The sequence below is a fragment of the Squalius cephalus genome (assembly GCF_949319135.1).
Source record: "Squalius cephalus genome assembly, chromosome: 6".
NCBI classification, from domain to species: Eukaryota; Metazoa; Chordata; class Actinopteri; order Cypriniformes; family Leuciscidae; genus Squalius; species Squalius cephalus.
The window spans coordinates 8,390,413-8,412,916 of NC_137127.1; the positions used below are offsets into that span (position 1 = coordinate 8,390,413).

A 22,504-nucleotide genomic window follows, 5' to 3' on the forward strand; every position below is an offset into this window, starting at 1 on the left:
TCAGTGCTGGAGAATAAAGAAATGCAGGCTGTCCAGATTATGGGTGAGAATCCATCCTAAATAACAGGACGGTTCTGAAGATTTATTGCGCTAATTGGCTTCTGGAGATTGTTTCTCCAATCCTCTCCTCATCAATTATTTTGTATTTTCATCCCATCTCATGGTCAAGGTATCTTTATTTCATACCCGCAGGTAAATTTGTTTTGCAGATAAAAGGAAGAATTCTGTCCTCTCTTTCTATTGCTTACCACCAGTGTATAATGAGTTTACCTGTGTACTCTGGGAAGCAGATACTTAAGGGAGATTTCTTAATTTTCTCCTCAAATATGTCCTTCTTGTTGAGAAAGAGAATGATGGAGGTGTTTGTGAACCATTTGTTGTTGCAGATGCTGTCAAACAGCTTCATTGACTCATGCATGCGGTTCTGCAGAAAGAAAAATAAGACATCAACATCATTTACAGACATGAATCCACAAACATACACATATTTACTTAGCTATACAGTAAGGTTTCGTCAGATTTAACCCACAAAATTGTCTCCAAACTATAGCTAAGTAAACCCACAAACACACTCTCTCAGGCGCTCTTATCCAAACACACACACACACACACACACACACACACACACACACACACACACACACACACACAAACTGAGGTGTAATCACACTCTAAGTGCAAAATTAGAATATGACGTGAGACATGAACAGAAAAAAAAAAGAAAGGAAATTTAAAGAAAAGAAAGGAACAGCATAAAAGCCAGAAAAGGAAACAAAACATATTCCGCTAACTGGAGAATGAATTACTAATCTCATCATGATCAGATGATATACAGTGAATCTCATGTTATTTATAAAGGGAAAAGGGTAAAGATATACACTGTCCTTACTTCCATATGTGATTAATAAATGATTATTCTGCTCATTATTTGTTTGTCATCTGAATGGTAATGAATTCAGAGTTGGAAGCAGTGACTCTCTCTTTGATGTGTCCGGTCATTTCAGGAGGAAACGAGGTCAGACAATCACTTTTACCAGTAACAGCCTATTAAAAGTTGTGGTTTTGGAAAGAATCAGCAATGCATTTAAATTTAATGACTGAAACTGGCAAGCACAAAAGCACAGAATTGTGAAGATATAAACTCATTACACAGAATTGCGAGTTTATATCCCACAATTCTGACTTTTTCCCCTAAGAATTGTTATATAAACTCGCAATTGCAAGTTGTAAATTCCAAATTGGGAGATATAATCTTGCAGAAAAAAGTGACATAAAAATCGATGTAAAATGTTATAGGCTTAAATATAATTTCATGCTGTAACTGTAGGGCTAATAAATGATGTCCCCTATGAAAAGCATATGTTAATAATATGTAGTCCTATTGTTTACATCAAATTCATGCTTTAATAGTAGACCGCAAACATCAGCGTTTAAGTCCGAAGGGTCTTTGAACACGGTATTCAATAAAAATGAAGACTATCTTTTCTGCATCTACTTCATTTTTATCTCATTCCATGGATTTTGCCCCTTTTCCTCCACTTGTTACCACCATTTTTATGCCACCACAATGCGCACGCAGTTGCAAGCAACAAAACTGTGACATCTGCTCCCAAATGGTCTATTCTTTATTCTGTGAACTACAAAAAAAGTATCTTTTAATTGTCAATGATGACCAAAACAATATTTGACCCCATTGATTTTCATTGTAAGGATGTAGAATATTTGTTGAAATGATTTTTCATTATTAGGTGAACTCCCCCTTTAAGTTACCGCAGGGCACAACATAAAGCCTACTGCTTCCAACTCTTTTTAGTATGTACTTCAACTGAGGTTGCTGACGATAATTTCATACCTGTGGAAGGGCCGTCTGTAGAGCTGGGCTGGATTGTTTAGCGATTGCTAAGAGAAGAAAGCCGATGGCGAGAGATGACAGGAGAGCAGCTGAGATGTTTTGAAGGAGAGACGCAGATGCAGAGGTGGCCGCTGGAGGCCACAGGAGCAGCTGAGCGGAACCGGACATGCACCAGAACCCAACACTTCACCACTTCACTCACATTTCCCACCCCCAGATACCACTGCTGTTCAGACTCACACGTACATTTACACACACACACACACACACTGAAATGCTAAACAATAGTCTAACAATGCAGAATCGTTCCATGCTTTGTCACACATGAAGAAAGGAACAGCTCAAACAGATGAAAAAAGGAACACACAGTTTGAAAGAAATAAACGTATGTTTTTATGTTGAAATGGAGGAGGAAAGGGCACAGGGTGCACAGGAGGGAATGTTGGGACAGAATGTCAGACGACAAATGCGTAAACACTGATAGAGCGCTGAATGGGCGAGCACTGACAGGAGACACGTTCTGAGAGTGTGTATTCATAGCATCTGTATGTGTGTTTATCTCTGTCCGTTTGTTTCGCCAGGACTTTCTAACAGAATAATAGAATCTGTCTTCTCTTTTTATAACTTCCATAGATCAGGTGAATATGGGTGCGTGAGAGTTGCTGTATTTATGGGCGTCCTCTTTTCTAGCCATAAAAGCCCCTTCTATATCCAAAACACATCACCGTAAATCTCTCTGATGTTGTAAAAATTCTCTTATCGGAGTTTGTCGAGAGAGAGTGTGTCTAGGCAGATCTGAGGCCTGTGCCACACGGACGTCCAAACATGACTCATCACACCTGCCATGATTCAATTGGCACGGTCACAAAATCAATCAATTGTGTGGGGATACAAATAATTATTTGTTTCTTCTTTTAAAGGACACTGTAAAAGTGTTCATAGACCTTAAAAATAAGTTTGCATGGCTTTTTGTGTTGAATTTGTCTACTTAATTATTTTATGTAAACATATTGCCATTTACAAGTTGTCCTAATTTATAATTTGCCTATATATATTCAAAAACTTGATTACTTAAATTACCTTCATTTAGTTATTTCTGCTTATTATATAATTTAATATTTCATATGTATTTCGATAAAGGTCCATTTGAGAACATTAGTTAACATTAACTAGCAATTAAAAATAATTGTAAAGCATTTGTTAATCTTAGTTAATGTTATTTGAAATACATTATTAAAACAAAACTTGTCTTTTAACATTATTTAATGGACCTGAGATAACATGAACTAACAATAAACATTAACAAAGATTGATTACAATAGGGTTTCAGCATTACGTGCTTGAACCCCTAATAAACATTGTTAAAAAAATTAGTTGATGCATTAAACAATGTTAACTAATAGGAACTTTTACCATTTTATCTCATGTTGTCTATAATGGTGAGGAAAGTGCTTGTTGTCTTAAACTAATGACAACATCACATGAACACAGGAGACAAAACACTCAACTCAACCTATGCTGAGCCCAACACTTGACTAGGTTAACAATTTTAAGAAGTGGGACAAATGCATCCTGACATCACAAGTTCTAAAATGTATTAGCAAAAAAACTAAACAAAATAAAAAATAAAAAAAAATAGAAAAATGTTGAACCTTTGTGACCTCATGAGAACTCCAGCACTCTGAGAACCCATTATAAGCACAGTTAGTTAGCACGGGATAAGCATTTGCAACACAGACACGATACTCAAAGCTATGCCGTTATTAGACTTGTCCAAGTAATTGGTCCAATAATGATGGTACAGTGTGTGGGGAATCAAAACATGACCCATTACTGAAACCTAGATGTGACAAACAGGGTGGTGCCTGGAGCCCAGTGGCGTAGGTAAGCCCTGTGCCAGATTGCGCCCATAGACGACAATATTGTGTATTGAAGATAGCAGAGATATCAAAAGCTCGGTCAGTTTTTCTTTCACTTTCTGTAGTGGATGGTAAACTGGGGTTTGATACTTCTTCACCACCATAACTCTGGAGCAAAGTTTGCACTTTGGCTTTGCGTTACTCCACTGCAAGAGCTGTACATGCTTTATCCATCATCCGTTCTAATGAAGGACAAAGCATGTACATCTGAGACAGTAAGTGCATAGCATAACGTTTTCATCACCATACAGGTTATAAAGCTTACTGTAGCTGTGTGGGTGTTCAGTTATATATATAGTGTTTCTTGAGTTAAGAAAATACTGTACTTATACAAAAATACAGTTCTTCATTTACCTTTGCATTGCAAACAAGCATAGACGGTCCAAACTGAGTGAAGCACTTCATTCATGATAGAGGCGGAGTGGAGTTATGAGGTTTTACCGATCCAATGGAGTTACGAGGTTTAGTCACCAGCTCTTTTTAATACTTTTCATTGTTTAAATATTAGCAAAACCCACAGACAGACGTAAAGGGTGACCAATAGTAATTATTTATGGGTAAAACATATTTTTAACCTAGTGTATTTGAACCTATAGTGAAATTTATAGTATTTTGTAACAGTAAGTTTGTTAGAACTTTGGACTAGAAATACAATTATCAAGTATTCTTTTTTTTTTTTATGATTATTTACAATTTCTAAGAATTTTACAGTATGCACAAGATGACACATACACAGTATACGCATTACCGGATGTGCCGCTTAGTGTGGGAGTTCATAATGGAGGCTGATTTATAAATGCCACTGACCTTTACATTTCTAAAAAACAGCTATTTAAAGGTCCCGTGGCCCTTATTTAATTATAAGGCTGTGGATGATCACACAGCACACTATGATCATGGTCACATGATTGGCAACATGATTGTGATTACAGTGCTCTGATCAACTTGAAGATCATTATGTCTGCACCGAGACGTCATGACCATCAGGATTTGTGATAAACACCTCATCTGAGGCAACTTCCAAATGACAAAACGTTCAAATACCCATGAATCATTTTTGTTAGTTTGTTAGGTGTGCACACAGTGTATTTGAAACACAGTGCACATGCAATTATTTATGAGCTTGTGTGTATCAGAGCGTAAGCACAGAAGTGCGTTTGTGTATGGATGCATGTCTGTGCGTGAGTATTTAGTGCTCACCGTGGTCTCGTCTTCATGGAGCACCTGGTCGTATCCACTCAGAGCCACACAGAAGATAATGGCAGTCACATCCTCAAAACAGTGGATCCATTTCTTCCTCTCCGACCTCTGACCTCCCACATCAAACAGCCTTAGAAGACACAACTCAACATGAGTTCACCACAATCACAAGCAACATACACTACCATTTAAAAGCTTGGGGTTAGTAAGATTTGTTTTTTGAAGAAAGTAAAGGAGTCATATAATACTTTTTACTGTTTTTCTTTTCCTTTAGTGTGTAATGTATTTGTCTGTGCATGTATACGATCTGCAAAGTTACAGTCTCCCAACACAGTGGTTTATTTTATCTAACGGAGAACAATGATCCAGATCTGCCTAAAACACCTCGGTCGAAGTCCAGATATTACTTCCTCAAACGTCCAAGTCACAATGTGAAATATTTGCATAATGCCCGTCTAAAGGCTTACGCAAAGAGAGAAGGCAAGGTTTCAGTGAATTGAAGTGTGTGTTTGGCGTTGTGTGTTTGGATGCGAAAGCAAAACCGAGGTTAAGATTTGTTTATAAAGCTGTTCCTGAGCAGAACAACTCAATGTTTGCTTGTGGACAGCACATTTTACAGAGGACAGCTTCCTGAACCTGGGAGAACACAACGCAGACTGCTTACCACTGTCAAACATTCTGCTCATGTCGTGTTTTCAAAGTTATTTCCAATCGAACGGCTTGAAAATCCGCATTTTCACAATCCGACTCAGGCTTAAACTGATATGGTAAACAGTACGTTTCTCACAGGGAATAGAGGAGACTTAATAATGTACAGTATGTGAAAAATTATGTGTTTTTTTTAACATCAAAGCATGCTACCTATTATATTATACCCAATCAAAATAATGAACTTTTAAAATAGTATCATATGACCCATTTAATACTTTTATTCAGCAATAATTCACATTAAATTGATCAAAAGTGACAGTAAACATTATAAAGTTAAACATTTATAATGTTAAAAATGAGTTCTATTTCACATAAATGCAGTTGTTTTTTTTATTTATCATAGAATATAGAAAATATAGCATATTAGAATGATTTCTGAAGGATCATGTGACACTGAAGACTGGAGTAATGGCTACTGAAAATCCAGCTTTGCCACAACAGAAATAAAATATATTCAAAAACAGTTATTTAAACTAATAACAATTCATAATATTACAGTTTTCCCTGTATTTTTGATTAAAAATAAAAATAAATGCAGCCTTTCTGAGACTTCTTTCAAAAACATTAAACATTTGCCATTTTCTCCTCAAAAACATTCCTAAAGCGACATGATTATCCATTAAACCAAAATCTTTAAACAGTAGTGGCCAAAAGTGATGTCTGAAGGGGATTGGTTTGGGGATTTGTTTTTAATGACCCAATAAGTTTGGTTAAACCATTTAAATATGAGGAAAGAACAAAACACTAAACTTGGTTAAGGTATTTATCTGACAAAATGATTCTGCAAAAAAGGGGTAAACTACAATTTTACTATTTTATTCAATACATTGACTACAACATAATCAGTTTTGTTGTTTCTCTCTTATTCTTGCACGTGTTCATAATTTATTTGTATGACAGCCTGGCCAAAAATTATGTATAATTTTTGGCCACTACCATATTTTATTATATAAGTATATGCTTTAAAAAGCCCTAAATCTTAAATCTGTAATGATTTTCACCCAATATCATGAGTGGATCTGTCATTCAGATGCTAGTATCAGCTTCAGAACACATATTTCTGCTGTGCACTGAGGTACTGTCCTTTTCTGTGAAAACGCTAGTTTCTGCCGTAACAGTATGACGTGTTGCTAAATCTGTCTTCAGAATAATGTGGCAGCTCTGTCTGTCCAACCCCCATCAACACTTTTTATTTTAGTCTTCTATTTTCACGTGCTATCAGACGAGAAAACCTGTGAATGAGGAGCTGATGTGAAGTGAGAGAATGGCAGTGTTTGGAGATAATCATCTACGTTAAAAACACTTTTTGCTGAAAAGAGTCTGAGTATACACATATTAAATCAGACTTTTTTTTCATCTAGCCATGGCCTGATTATGATTCATGAATGAGTGAAAATGATAATAACTGTAGTACTCTAACAGCCAGAGAAAGGCTCGGAATTACACGCTGTACCTTCAGATGCATAAATAACACACCAATCAGTCTCACCTGAAGTGCAGGTTCTTGAAGGTGAAGTGGGTTTCTACAATCCCGGTGGTCTTCACTCGAGTTCGCAGAATGTCCTGCTCTGTGGGCTGGTAGTCTGGAGCACCGATCCGATCTAAACTGTCTAAGTAGCTGGAGGAAAAATGAAAGACAGTATGTTAGGACCCACAGTTTTCCACAGAATCTGAGCAACTGTCATTCACATGAAGTATAAAAGTCTCTTGAGATACTAGTAACTTCTCAACCAAGAAGATCCAACAGTTGCTCTTGTTTTTCTCAAATCATAAAAGCATCATGAATCAGTCTCTTAAGAGATTGTGGGGTGAATTCACTAAACAATGCTGCATTTCAGTGCAAAAACTTATCTTTTATTCACTAATCAGCCACAAAATAGCTTAATCAAGTGTTAAATGCACTGGAATAGTGTTATGCTGTATTTAAAATCAGTAACAGTTATTTTATTTTTACAAATCATTTCAAAATCATTTTTTACAGTGTATATATTTTCCATGTACATTAGGCTTATTATAGTTTGCGCCTTGTTTAAAAAAAACTGCTATTTACCTAGCACAACTAACACACTGTTTATTGTGTTTACCATGACATCTGTAATTCATCAGTAATGATGATATTATAATCAGGCATATGCTATACCATTCAAAAGTCTGTGGTCAGTAAGATTTGGTTTGCACCAAATCAGCATATTAGAATGATTTCTGAGGGATCGCGTAACACCGAAACCTGGAACTTTGCCATCACAGGAATAATTACATTTAAAAACATATATAAAAAAGGTAAATCATAATATTATTTCACAATATTACTGTTTCACTGTATTGCTGAGCATAGGAGACTTTAAATTCTTAGGGTACGTTTACACGACAACAATGCACTAAAACCGGAAAAGTTCTCTCTTTGCGTTTTTCGCAATCCCCGTTCACACAGATCCGCGAAAACGACTAAAAACGCTGTTTTATGCTGCCAGGCCAGTAGTTGGCGATGTCACTTTGTAAAGAAACACTACAAGCCTATAGACTGAACATGTGTGCACAAGATGTCACCGTTTTCACAGATTCACAATTTTGTAGTTTACAGGGAGTAACATGCACATTGAAAGCCGTTTCCAAAACACCGCTCTCATGTAAACGAATGGCCAAAACACGTTTTTGGTTAAAAATAGTGAATTCCCTTGAGTTCATATTTTGCTGACAGATTCTCATTTATGTTACACTGTAGCTCTGACAGAAAAATTATTGCTTTTCATATAATAGTGAGTGTCAACCAATCAGATGAGAGTCCATGCCTACTAAAGACAAAATCTTAAACACAGGACAGTCAATCAGACTATAGGACTATGAGTCAAAATAAAACATGAAACATCCTTCTTGTGCCACTCACAGCTGACACATTTATACACAAGCTACCTCTTCAAAACACAACACTGATGCAAGCAGACAGGAAGGACTGAGCCTGATTTTCAACAAAGTGTGATGCATATTCTCTAAGGCTGTGGATGTCATTTATCTTCCAGATGAAAATGTGTGCTTCTAAATTGCATGCCGGTTGAACTGAAGGTTGAGTACCACGAGACGCCGAAACATCCATCAGAGCATCTGGCTGGTAATACTGGTATACAGTAGACATCTAATGGATGATTACATCAAAAATGCAATTTCCAAAAATGTTTTGACACATTTAGAGGAAAATTACTGCAAGTATTCCTGCTTGGAATTTCAGATCAGCTCGATTTTTCATTTTGTGTCTTGTGTAATTATATCTTGTATGCTTCGGTGTACATTCTGCTCTTGCTTTTTATTTTGTTTGTCTCTCTTTCTTTCTTGTCTCCCTTCTTTTCCTGTCCATCTGTGGCATTGAGATGTTGCAGTCGAAGGTTTCCTTGGTTGCAACAGAATTCTGCAGTGAAATGTGAACATTCCACTGTCACTACTGTCTTCAGTGCTCAACTACAACAAAGTCCCTTTAAGACAAGTCAGTTCACTCAACCGGCATCTTGGATATTTCTCCTATCCAACTTATTTTTAACGTAAAAGCGAGCACGGCCACTCATAAATTGAATGTTTTTAGCTGTAAAAAACAGCTAGTTAATGCTTATTGATATTGCAAACTGGTATTTCTTATATTATTTTAATGTATTGTCTTAATTATAAACACACTGAGTTAGTAGTGCAAATAGTTTTACCAGTGACTGCACTGTGTTATTCTTCTAGTTATTTCACTAAAGCGGCTAATGTATCGAAAGTTTCACACTTTCAAAGGACATATAGTTTGCGTTGAACAATAGCAACATAGATATTTTTTGGGGTTAGTACTTTTTTTTTTTTCTGTAGGTATCTAGCTATCAATTTAAATCTACCTAATTGGGACCGAAATATCCAAAACTGTTTGTCAAGATTATGTGGCAATGATATATTAGATTTAAATCTGACAACGATATCTTCACACTGTAAATGTTTCTTCTCTAGCTCAAATCACGCTTTAAAAAACCCCTATATTCTTCAGGTTTGTGCAGCTGATATACAAAACATGTCTATGACAATGGCAAATAGCACTAAAGGTGTCCGGGACGCCACCAGATATTAAGCGTTACAGTTTTTCACATTCATTTTTCTACTACAAGTTATCCATATTTCCCCCTTGTACTGTCCCTGGCTACATGTACAGCCTTCTGACCTCATAACCTCCCTTCCACCAAATAATTCCACAGACTTACAACATCATGCAGCATCACTAAACACTAAATCATGATAAACAGCAGTTAAATCTCTGATAATAATGCGAAATTCCCTGTGCCAAGTCTCCACAGATGTGGTGACATGGAGCCAGATTCAGACACAGGCTGAAATGGATATAAGGCCTGAAATAGATGGAGAGAGTATAGAAAGAGGACTGAAAAATAAAAAAAATAACAACGAATAACACAGCACGTGAGGGCAAGGTCTATGTCATGTGGTCCAAAAGTCTCAGACCACTGGGAAGATCTGGGAAACAAAATCTATTTTAAACCTGGAAATAAACAGAAAGTTTTAGCATTTTAAAAAGGGCAAATGGTCAGAAGTTCTTGCTTCCATTAAAACACAATGCTCCTTTGACCATTCTTAAATGCTGGAGGTGAACGTGCAACATGTTCCTGGATCAACAACATTCAACAGTATTCTAATCAACCAATCAGATTTGAGGGTCAAGTTTACAGTTTATGTCAAGTTTAGGCTTACAACCAGGGTTAGGTGCCCCTACATCAGTGTTATTCACATATGATTTCCCTCTGATTTTAGGGATAAGGGTTAGGTTTAGGGGTAGGGTTAGGGTTAGGACTACATTTTCGGACAAAATATGTTGATCCATGAACATGTCTTGCTTGGCAAAGTCACGGTGACACAGGTAATAAAATGACACGGTAATAAAAAAATATGTCTGGACCCACTGTATATTGTCAGCCATATATGGAAACAATATAAAGAGCTTTTGAAAGAAACCTCATTGTGTATTTTGCATATTTCCCTTCTTATGGTTCACTACACTGACTCTAGGGGGTGCTGTTGCTGTGACTGACTAAGTTGTATCAATGTTTATGAGTGGCACTTTTGGCTTGCAGGATCGCTTAGTCAGTGGCACTTATAATCTCAGGTTCTTTCAAGTCTACTTGACACAGTATGTACTTAAGTATGAACTGCTCTCATAGTACACAGTCTCAAATGGGACATAAGTTGAACAGTACTAATAAGGATGACTGTATACTGACACATTCTCTTCTCTTTGATAGTGTCAGTGCTGTCTCTCTCTCTCTCTCCCTGAGGCACGTTCCTTTGTGACCTGTATCTGCTGGCTGTGCACGCGTCCCTCTCAGCATATTTTGTCTATTAACAAATAGCAGATTTAGGGCAGCTATGTTAAAACGGAGGATTTCCAAAAGCTTTTTTTTAGAAAGCAACTGTCCGCACTGACCAGATAAAACCACAATAAGTGTAGGTAATCTTTCATTACATTTGACTAAAGGCAAATTTCACTAGAGTCATGGCTCAGAGACAAGTACGAGTGTTGCCTTTGGGTGCGAGAACAAAAATCTTGGGATGCAAAAGAAAATTGTCTGAAATAGTTCTTGAAATACAGTATTTACTAAGCCATTATATATATATATATATATATATATATATATGCAAATGACAAAATGCACTTGCGCACACGTACTTGTGTGTGTATATATATATATATATATATATATATATATATACACACACAAGTACGTGTGCGCAAGTGCATTTTGTCATTTGCAGCAGGACTACTGTTTTTATCTCATATGCACTCATTGCCCTGATGGTGCAGCCTGATCTCACGGCAATTCGTACGAATTCTACGAGGTGGCTAATTCGTACGAATTCATACGACCTCACTCGTACGAATTCGTACGATTTTTGCTAAATCGTACATATTTTACGAATTGCCCAATTCGTATGAATTCATACGAATGACCTACCCCTGACCCCGCCCCTAAACCTACCCATCACGTGGGTTTAGACAAATCTTACAAATTCGTACGAATTAGCCACTTTTTTATCACTCGTATGAATTCGTACGAATTGGTCGTGAGATAGCGTTGGATGGTGTTCTGCGGAGTAGCTGTATGTACTATTGTAAATCTTTTATAAATATGACGTCACTATGTGGACTTTACTCTGTCGTTTTAGGCCTAATGGACATGCGGGCAGGGTTGTGCTGGAGGGTTTCTTCACTTCTCTCTCTTTTTAGTATGGAAAACTCGTATCTCTCTACCACTCAGGCTGCTTGCCAGCTCTGCCCTTCCCCCGTCTCCCTCTCTCTCTCTCTCTCTCTCTCTCTCTCTCTCATACACCATCTTTCTTTCTTTCTCTCTCCACCCTCCCTCTGTTTCCTGCTGCTGCTTGAGTGCTCTGCCTGGCAACACCTCTCAGCGGCCAGCCTGCTGTCTGCTGCTCCCCATCACGGAGAGAGATAGAGAGAGAGAGGGTGCTGCTTACCACATGTATTGTGGTAACAAAAAGGTTTGGAAATGCACGGTGCTGCAAGAATGTCACAATGAGCCATTATTACTAATATCATGTAAAGTCTGATATTACCTCTGACCTCTGGAATTACTGTACTGCTGCTTAAAGGGATAGTTCACCCCAAAATGTTGTCATTTTTTACTCACACCCAAATTCATATTTACCAGGTCTCTCACTGTTGAGAAAGTTTCTTGACAATGACAAATGACCTAGGATACAAGTTATTTTGATTTTGACATTAATTCAGTGAAGATACACTAGCCTATCACACCCACAACAAAAAATTGAGAATAAGTGAAACTTGCTACATCTTCTAAAGGCAAAGCCAATGAAAGTTCATCTGAAAGATGACACTGTCCAAGACTTAAATGAGAACATAGAGATTTTCTATATTTGCTCTGGAAAAATTTGCAAAAATGAAGGTGCTGAACTTAAAAACACAAAATCTAGCAAGTTTTAGTTCAGGCCAGTGCACCTCCACAAGCAATTATGACACGGTCAGATTGCAGCACATCTCTTTTAACCAGAAGTAGAACATGCTTCTCTTTAACTCTATTATCAGAAAAAAAAATACTGAAGAAATTAAATTAGCAGATCTAAAATTGAAAAGAAGAAGTCAAAAACAAAAATAAAACTGATCAGGAACAAAACTGAGAGGACAAGAGGAACACAGCTGGGGTGTTTTGCGGTGTAAAAAGGGAGGAGCTTTTAAAAAATCCGTCAGTTAGGCCGGACAAGAGTGAATGAACTCTTCCATAACACCATAAAGTGGATGTTATCAGAATAATATAGAAGAAGCTGGTGAGTATGAAAGAATGAGAGGAAGGACAGAAATAGTGGAAGAAGTTCAGATAATGAAATAAGTTTTCAGAATAATATGAAGGCTGATCTATTCCTGTTACAGCATCTCACTCTGGAAAAGACCACTGCGCCTCAATCGTAAATTCAGAAATGTCTCCTGATATATTCAGCAGTTCAATGGACCTTTGGGAGGAGAAAGACAAGACTACAGCCTAAAGACAAGAGGAAGCCAGTGTGGATAAACAGCACCAAAAGAAATTATCTTCAATCTCTCTTGAAACTCATTTTCTTACAGTCAATGATTGATGTGAAAGAATGGTTTAGACATACAAGTTGTACCTGTCAAGCTAGCCATGTCTTTAGTGTAAATACACACACACACGCAAGCTAAGAAACATCAACACCGGTGTGCAGAAGTGTTTCCTGTGCACTGCGTAGCTGCTAAATCTAGAGCACAACCACAGGAAATATAGTCTGCTCTCATTTGTAGTGAGTTAACAGTCTGAATTAAATGTGACGAGATAAAAAGACTAGGTAGTGCAAAATAAAACAAAGACACTAAAAAGAGACATGACTTCTTGACCAATATTAAAACACAATAGAATAAAATAGAATAAAATAAAAAGATAAAACATAATAAATATATAAATAGAATAGAAAATCGAAATAAAATGAAATGATGTTAAATGATATATGTAAGAAGCAAATAGTATTGTTTTAAACAGAATTAATTAGGAAACACTGCTGCACAGTAGTGTTTGTAAGACATTGTGACTAAATGGGTCATCCGAAAAAAGACTGTGCGAACAAATGCAGGTTATGAATGGAAAAAGTGTGTGTGTGTCTGTTTGTGTGTGTGTGCATTCACAGCGTCTACTGAAATTAAATTCTTCCTAAAGAATCAGAGGTTTTTAAATATTAGCAAGGTCACTGAATATGAACAAATTCTCAACTGAATATGGTAATATTAAAAAAAGCCTGTTAACAGTAAATGTCGTATAGTCATACAGCTCCTAACAGCAATCTATCACAAAACATACAGAAATCCTAAAATTAAATGTATTGTCCTTCCACCATTTGGTATTTCTGTTTTCATACACCTGCACTTGAAACACTACTGGAAACTTTGTTTGTCTTACTTATCATTCATGTGACGTACTGGCTTGAACAAAAGACAGAACATTTATGCAAAACTTGGTGATATTTATGCAAATAGTAAGGAAGAAAAACGTCTCTCCCAGGCTTGTCTAGCAAACTTATTGTTTGGTACTCTAAACATTAAAGGTAGGGTAGGCAATTTCCGAGAGGCAAGCAATAGCAAGCCAGCTTTGAAAGCACAAGATTCAACCCTCCATTCAGAGCCAAAGCCACGGGTTGCTATCAGGTATCAACTAAAACAAGAAGTGTTTTTAAAAACACTGCCTTCTCTATCTTTAAGTCTTTCTCCTCCCCACATGTGCTTCACTACAACATAATCTAAGTTGTCAATCTGTGAGCAAGTAATTTGTCTTCATCTAAACACCACTTTCCACAAGGACCAGCTTCCCAAACTATTACAGTAACCCACAAAATCTGAAATGTAATGCTGACTAAACTCTTTCAATGTTATTACACACACATACTATACAGCACAAATGCACACACAAACTCAAGACCTTTCATCAGCAGATATTGTAATTGCATCTGTGAATGTATCTCTCTCACTTCAGAGTGACATTTTGCTGAGCTCATGTAATACCGGTACTCTAAAAGCTCCCTGTTCAAACAAGCATTGAAAATAAAGACTATACATATTATAATGTAGACGCTACCTAATTTACAGTCCATAAAATAAATGCCCTGTGCCTCTAAAATGAATAGGACTGCAGTGTGATAGTCAATGATATAATAACAGATGCGTATATTTAAGCAGAAAGCTCTTAATGAAGCGTAAAAGCACTAATGTCTCTTCCCAGCAGAGAGCCATACTCACTATTGGGCGGAGTCATTGAGCTGGTACTCGCGGGCACGGCTGAAGCACTCCTGGATGCCTGAGTCAGACCACAGGCGGATCATGGCGGACAGCAGCTCTGGAGAGTAGGGCTCGGTATCCTCCATACGGCTCACAACATCACAGACCATCTTAGCATCAGCCTGTCAGAAAAAAACACACAGAAGAGACTTACAAACACAAGAACACTGAGTCACAAACTGCTCTAAATTGTACTAATTTCAAAAAGCTTGCGATTAAAAGTCTGAGATTTAAATATGAACTCAAACATTTCTCATCACAATTTCAAAGCCCTCTTCAGGGCTGTTTACAATGACTATTTTTGGCAACGAAGGACATTCATTTTGCAATGTTTCAGTGACATGAGCAACCACGACCGTTGGTGATGAGACAAAGTCAAGCAGAGTTCAACTTTATGCAAACAAGCAGTGATGCGACGTGGGAACGCCTACTAGCAACCGACAGCACTGAGAATCATTACCTGCAGCTATATTCACTGCCAGTGTGATTGTGGCTTTACTGTGTCAACAATTGACTCATTTGTGCCTATTTTTATTCCTTCCAAAGAAGTTTAGCAGAAACATGTGGGGCAAAGTTGATGCTAGAGAGAAACTTTTTTGTCTTGCTTTCCAATAAACATGCTTGTTTGCTCACAAAATGGAGGTTTATATTTAAAACATCCTGGAAACTTCTGAAAACAAGTAGGATATACAATGAACATTTTTGCGGCTCAAAAAATGTATCCTGTTTTAAATGTTTTGTTTGTTTTTGTTTTTTACTGGCAAATTCTTTTTGCTGGCACTAAACATTTTATAAAGCCCTGTCCATAAGCTGGCTCTTGCAAAAAAAAAAAAAAAAAAGGCCTCTTTGGTCAGTTATTTTTGCATAACAAACTTGTGCAAGGGCACAATGAGAGAGCATAACGGAGGGAAACAGATAACAGAATCAGCGAATATTCTAGTACTATCAACAGAAAGTAACACTATTATAATCATTGGATGTGCTGTTCCTCATTTACATACAGTTGTTCTGTTTGAAAGAGAAGAACCTTAAGGGCACACTCAAATGTGTTGGATTTTTAGAAGGAGCAACTCAAAGCAGATCTTTAATGATGCCGACAGTGCTGAGAATATACTGCATGCAAACCCACCAACATGAGCCAAAAGCACAACAAACTGTGACTCATAAATCGGGTCTTGATCCCTAATCATCCTTTCTGCAATGATTACTCCTTATTATACAGCAAAATCTGATGCAGATATACTATCTGACACACATACAATATATATATATATATATATATATATATATATACACACACACATACATACCAAGTTCTGTCTTGAAACTCTAGATGGAGCAGGCTGATGGGTCGCAACTTTAACGCAACATGCTTACAATTCCACTGTAGACTACACGGCACAAGCTGATTGGTTGCTGTTGCATCTGCAGCCAATGAGCTTGCTGCTCAAAATTTAAATAGTTGGTAAGTGTTTGCTGTAGCAGATTGCAGCGTGCTTTCAAAGTTCCTCTGAAACCTTCCACCATCCCCAGCTCCACCTGTTTAGATCTGCTATGGGTACTTTCATATATGCTATTTGTGTAGCAGACGTATGTTTTACAGTACATGCTCACAGCAGTGTGTCGTGTATGTAATCTGAAGCAGCAGCAGCAATAACAGCAGCAGCAGCATAGCAGATCTTTTCTGCCAAGAACAAATACATTAACATCATTGTCATATCCATTATTATCATGCTAAACTCTTCCGAGAGCTGTTTATACACTATTATATAATATATACACATTTCATGACTTCCTGTTTCTCTTTCATTCTTCCCTCCCTCTTCCTCTCACTTATGAAATCACTCTCTTTTACAAACACATTTAAAAAGCTTGACCGCAGTAACAACTTCTGAAAGGAGCGTTTAGTTTCTTTTAAAGACATCACAATCGAGCTTACTACTCGAAGGGGTTGGGTTCCGCCATCCTGCGCAACTACGGAAGCCAAAAGAGGAGAGCGTGAGAAATGGACTGGATGAGTGGAGTGAAAAGAAAAGACCCATGTTAAATAGAGAGTGGAAGAGAAGATGGGGGTCAGTTCAAAAAGGCTGGTCTTGCACCCTCTCCATTATTTGCGGTGAGAAAGAGTAAAGCGTTCACACACTAAAAGGAGTGAGATGGGGGGGCCTGGGAATGAATACGAGGGGAAAAAACAAAGCATGGATGTCGCTAATTAATACACAATTAATGCAAATGCTATTTTTTGAGTTTTTTCTACTGTGATGATGCAGACATATTCATCTGGATAATGAAAATGGATGCATCTTCCGTATGACTTGTCAATAGGGACAGATATTGCATCTCCATGGTGATTCAGCGGGGGCAGCATCAGCAGCAGGAGGCCGTATGATTGGCTGAGGGAGCCTCCCTTTCCTTCTCCCCCAGTGAGTGTGACCTTTGAGAGCAAGTCCTCTGAACTCAGCATGACTAAACCTTCTTGAGCCCTTATAACTCACACACATCATACTCTAACTGCAATAAATCATAATAGATGCTTGTATCAGATACATTTTTTTACAAATTAAAAATGAATGTAATAATATTAGCAGAAGACAATGTACTAATAATGGTCAAAATTAGTCTAATAATCTATAAGAATAATGAATGATTTGAGCTTTACAACACAACATGAACCAGAGGATTACCTCAACATTACCCCTTCCGGGGAATTATGGGACATCAAACTGGCGTCCAGAAGCTCTTTGAGCCTTTATAGTGACAGATGCCTTGGTCCAAGGGCTAGAGGTTTGTGACGGGAACATTTTTGTCATGCATTTTTCTTTTGATTGAAAAAAACTGCAAGAATAAACCCATAAAGCTGACAAGATTCAACAGGCATGCACCTGTTTCCGGTCTCTCTGTGCATCTATCCTGCAGGTGGGTCTGTCTCTAATGTCACGACATTGGTCACGCCTCTCATTCTTCATTCTCTCTTTCTACCTCTGTTTTAGTTTTTTTGGGGGAAGGTACACGGTACCGAAGGAGCATGTGATTCCTGAGTGATTGCCTATTGAATTTAGATCAGGCTCATAGAGACACATAATAGCTATTCATTATGGCCCTTGCACAGACTAAAGAGAATGGACCATCAGCATTCATTTATTAGAGGAAACAGCGCGAGGAGAGAACTCAACGCGCTGTAGATTTGAATCGCAGATCAGTCAGTAGCCCGGCGTGACGGACAGTATCCTTACAGACACCCTGACCCAGCACCTGGTGAAAATACAATTATTGTAAGAGTGACGCAAGTGGGCACAGTGAACACACACATATAATAGAACCGTCATTTTACATTTTAGAAAATGTTGGATTCCTCAGAGTATCATTAGGCTTTTTCACTTGTCATGTTGAGTGCTAGGGTGTCGCTGGTTGCCACAACATGATGGTGTCTGTCTGGTATTGTTATAGCAACACTGGCTATAGGGTATCTGCAACTACCTTATGATATGTTGCACATCGCAATACATGTCACGATTAATTATGTGACATTTTATTTGGATCACAGCTGAGACGGACACAGCGTGTCCACGAGACAGGATATGCAGGATCAGTTTCAATGCCTCTCATGTGCTTCATACATGTGGCTCGGACCAGACTGAGAAATGCGTCAGTTTTTCCACTTATTTAGATGACGGACGGACGGAACTGTATGAAGTACAATGAAGTTGTAGGTGTAGGTGTTCTAGTTATAGTTGTAGTTTGCTTCTAATCTTGCAATGAACAGGAGAGTAACATACAGTCCCTTATCAGCCCAAGGGCTGTGGTCTAATCATCTATCACTGGCAATGAAACTTCCCCTTTCAAACTAGTACAGAGGAAAGAGAGATGCTCCGCTTTGCTGAAGATGACCCTGCTCAAGTACTTTATCAAAGTCCATGACATAACTCCCTAGACATGAATTTAAACTACAAATTGTCTTTTCAAGGTTACAACCACTGGCATGGGGTGGACTTCATGAAAAAAGTGTATTTCAATACAGACATGACCGAATGAGGTGCTGTGAGTGGGTGAGTTGCTAATTAATCCATTAGTTTCCAGCATATCTGTGAATATGGACCTTCAAAGTCATGCCAAAATGTATCTATGAGAACTAAATGAATTCAAGAGAGCCAAAAGAGACATGTGATACTTCGTTATTCACTAGTGTCAGCTGTTAAGACACTAGTTTCACTAGTTTCCTAATCCTCATAATTTGAGTGTTAACATATGTCCTCATAAGAAGTTTCAAATAAATGATTACTTTTTCTAAATTAATTTCAATGGCATTTCTTGTAAGAAATAAGGGAAAAGCTACTAGCTGCACATCCTTTAGTAACCATTGCTGATGTTAATAGCACAGAGGTGTGAAAGCCAGAGAAAATCAAGCATGGAGGCAAAGTGAGAACTAGCCTTTTTTAGTTTTCCAAAGCATCATTTTGGCCTTCATGTTGTGTATAGTATGGCTCCCAGAGATTACACAAACTTGAAATAAAATGTACACAAAACTTGAATGCAATGTAAGTCGCTTTAGATAAGCGAGTAAGAGCATAAATAAAAATAAATTTGAATTGAAACAATATGATCATAATCAGCCAGTATTTAAAACAGAGTGAGAAAAAACACAAGCCCAAAAAGAAGGCTAAAATTTCAGACGTAAATCCATTATTTCATTCAATTGTTGTTGGTCTGTGTCTCTATGGAAGAGAGGGAATGCCCATGACAAGAAATTTGATGATGTAGATGAATGATGCTGTATGTTCCACAGAATGGCACGCTATGAGTGATGACCATTCATCTCCTGCCATTATCATCTTAAGACTGTCAGATATCATGTTATCAACAAGACAGACATACAGACACACACAGACCTGCATTATTAAGAAGCTGCTGGGTTCGTCTGGTTCACAAACAATGAAAGAGTCGAATCAGTCGTACGTACGACATATTGGCATAAAAAAACACGGGGACAGGACCATGTTTCTCAAATGGGTCAGGCATGCTGAGGCCTGCACTGACTAATACTATAGTCCTCTAGGTCTAGGAGACTGAATACGACACCAGAAGGATGACAAATCACTGACTCATTAAGATTATATGATTTGATCTGATATACAAGAGGCACGCTGTTACTAAGAAGCATTCTACTGCAGATCTACAACAGTCAATTGAATTCGGAAAAAAAATTAATCTGTCGACCCTTGTGAAAAAGAATTACATTTTAGCATATTTCTAAAATGTTATGTTTTTGGACACTTAATTGGATGTTACTTGTAATCAAACGAATTATAGTTTAAATTTACATTAAATGCAATTAGCTCAATTTTAGAGTATTTGTTTCACAGACTAAAGTAGGACTTTTAAAAATGTAAATTCTGTCATCATTTGCCCACCCTCGTGTTGTTCCAAACCTGCATGAATTTATTTCTTCTGCTGAACACAAAAGAAGATATACTGAAGAATTTGGGTAACCAAACAGTTGATGGACCGCACTGACTTCCATATTATGGGGGCGAAAAAATACCATAGAAGTCAATGGGGCCCAGCCGTTTGGTTACCGACATTCTTCAAAATATCTTTAATTTTTGGTTGAACTATCCCTTTAAATAGGACACAATTACTTCTGTTGTCTTCAAAATATACAAGCATTTATGGTCAACTAAAATATACTTTAATGTCATTTCTATTGAAACTTGTATTATATTAAATGTAATATCAAATAACACTACAGTTAAAATTACAATCAGGCACTTTACATAATAGCCACATCAAAATAAGTGTACTTGTTTAAAGCATGACATATAAGCAACTTAAGCTTGAGATGGTTGAGATGAGATGACAGAAATGATTGTGAAAATATATTTCATTCAATAGATCTATTGATAAAAAAGTGTTCAGTCAAAGTAAACGTAATATTTTACCTAATATTTGTCTTTTTTGCGTATTAGGGTACCTAGCTGTTAGCTTAGCAGCATGCTAACATCAAATTCTACTGAAATCAATTGTGTAGTGCACAGAGTCGTTGCCTACCTAGAAAACTTCAAATCAGTGATTTATGAGGTCAGTACGGTGCCTTGGAAGGCACCTATGTGTAGGTGATAGGCAGCTCACTAGGTTTTGGAATAGAGCTCCAGATTATAAGCATACTATATATATTATATATTGTGAATTATGTAATATACTTGCGCTGAACATGATGTGTGTGGGAACTTGGATCAAAAACATCTAAATCTTGCTAATTAAGTGTGCAGGATATTTCCCACAAATCCAGAGCAGCCTCGTCAATACAGAGCTGCCAAGAAAAAATAAAATTGCAACATAAACTGCATCCTTTTGATGCTCATCTACATTACAAGGATTTAGCCATCAAAGAGCACCACTATGAAAGGTGTTTCATAAAGCTAAACACAATTTGAGCAGAGCAAGGCCAGTATTAGCTAACAGAAAATGGTCTTTCTTTGGTCATGCTTAGCACTTGAGATAATAGACGCAGGATAAAACAGCAAAAGAAAAATCACATCTTTGGTTTTCATATCATTATCATCCCCTGCCGCCTCCCATCTCAGTTCATCAGTCTTAACATCTTTTAGCTCTCTTTCTCTTCACAATTGTTATGACACACTCATAAGTAAGCAGTCTGGGTGATGGGAAGGCTTTTGGCTTCCGCTGACATGAAGCAGAATTGAGGCAACACAGAACTCGACTCAATCTGCTCTCGACTCACTCCGTCCCGTGATTATCATCTCTCCTCTTCTTTTCATAGGTCCCCTCCCTCTTGCTCCACTCCTCCGCATCATGTGACAGTCATCTCCTGTTACTATGGTTACTGGGCCTTTCTTGGGGAATGTGATTGCAGATTTGCTGTTCTCTCTTTCGTTTTCTCTGTATCTCACCCTTCCCTCCCACTTTCTCACTCTATCTCCTCCCCTCTTTTTCTTTATTTGCCTCCCATGGCAGCTGTTAAATTATTGATTTGATGAAATATGTATCTTTTATCCTGCTCTCCTGCTGAAGGCTCCAGTTGTGGCCTAAACACAGGAGGTCCTCAAAGCCCAGAGTGGAGACCACACCTCTGTCGATCTACTCACCAACACGGATGCCCGTCACTGGAGAGGCCACACCCACCTGGCACTGTGACCAATTGAAAGCTTTCTCTCTTACTGCTTCAAACATCATTCACATCTGTCATTCTCATAACATATAGTTATTGAAGAAGGAAATCAATGCTCCTTAAGCAATAAGTCCATTTTAAGATCAATTTTCTCTTTTCTAGCATCCACAAACCCCTAATTCATCTCTGTGACTGGCTAATGTCTGTCTGCTGAGAATGAAAGGCTATTGGACTTTTTTGTACAATGTCGATACTGAAAAAAAATGTAACAATATCTTTCTACTATATCAGTAATACTGAGTGAGTACCAATTGCTGTCACTGCTCTCTCACCAAAAAGTATGCTAATTAACTTGTACT

General features: G+C 37.7%; 1 protein-coding gene across 2 annotated transcripts in view; it reads right to left on the reverse strand.

Moving 5' to 3' along the window:
• The window catches only part of gnao1a (guanine nucleotide binding protein (G protein), alpha activating activity polypeptide O, a), an 88,329-nt gene that overhangs the window by 11,545 nt on the left and 54,280 nt on the right, over positions 1 to 22,504 (reverse strand). Inside the window, exons 4-7 of one of the 2 annotated variants that reach the window (XM_079875110.1) lie at positions 14,981 to 15,141; positions 7,172 to 7,300; positions 4,972 to 5,101; positions 271 to 424 (exon numbers count right to left, since the gene is read on the reverse strand). In XM_079875110.1, the coding sequence (XP_079731236.1) occupies positions 271 to 424; positions 4,972 to 5,101; positions 7,172 to 7,300; positions 14,981 to 15,141 (574 nt within the window). The remainder of the gene's footprint in view (positions 1 to 270; positions 425 to 4,971; positions 5,102 to 7,171; positions 7,301 to 14,980; positions 15,142 to 22,504) is intronic. The other variant, XM_079875109.1, reaches the window with a different exon arrangement.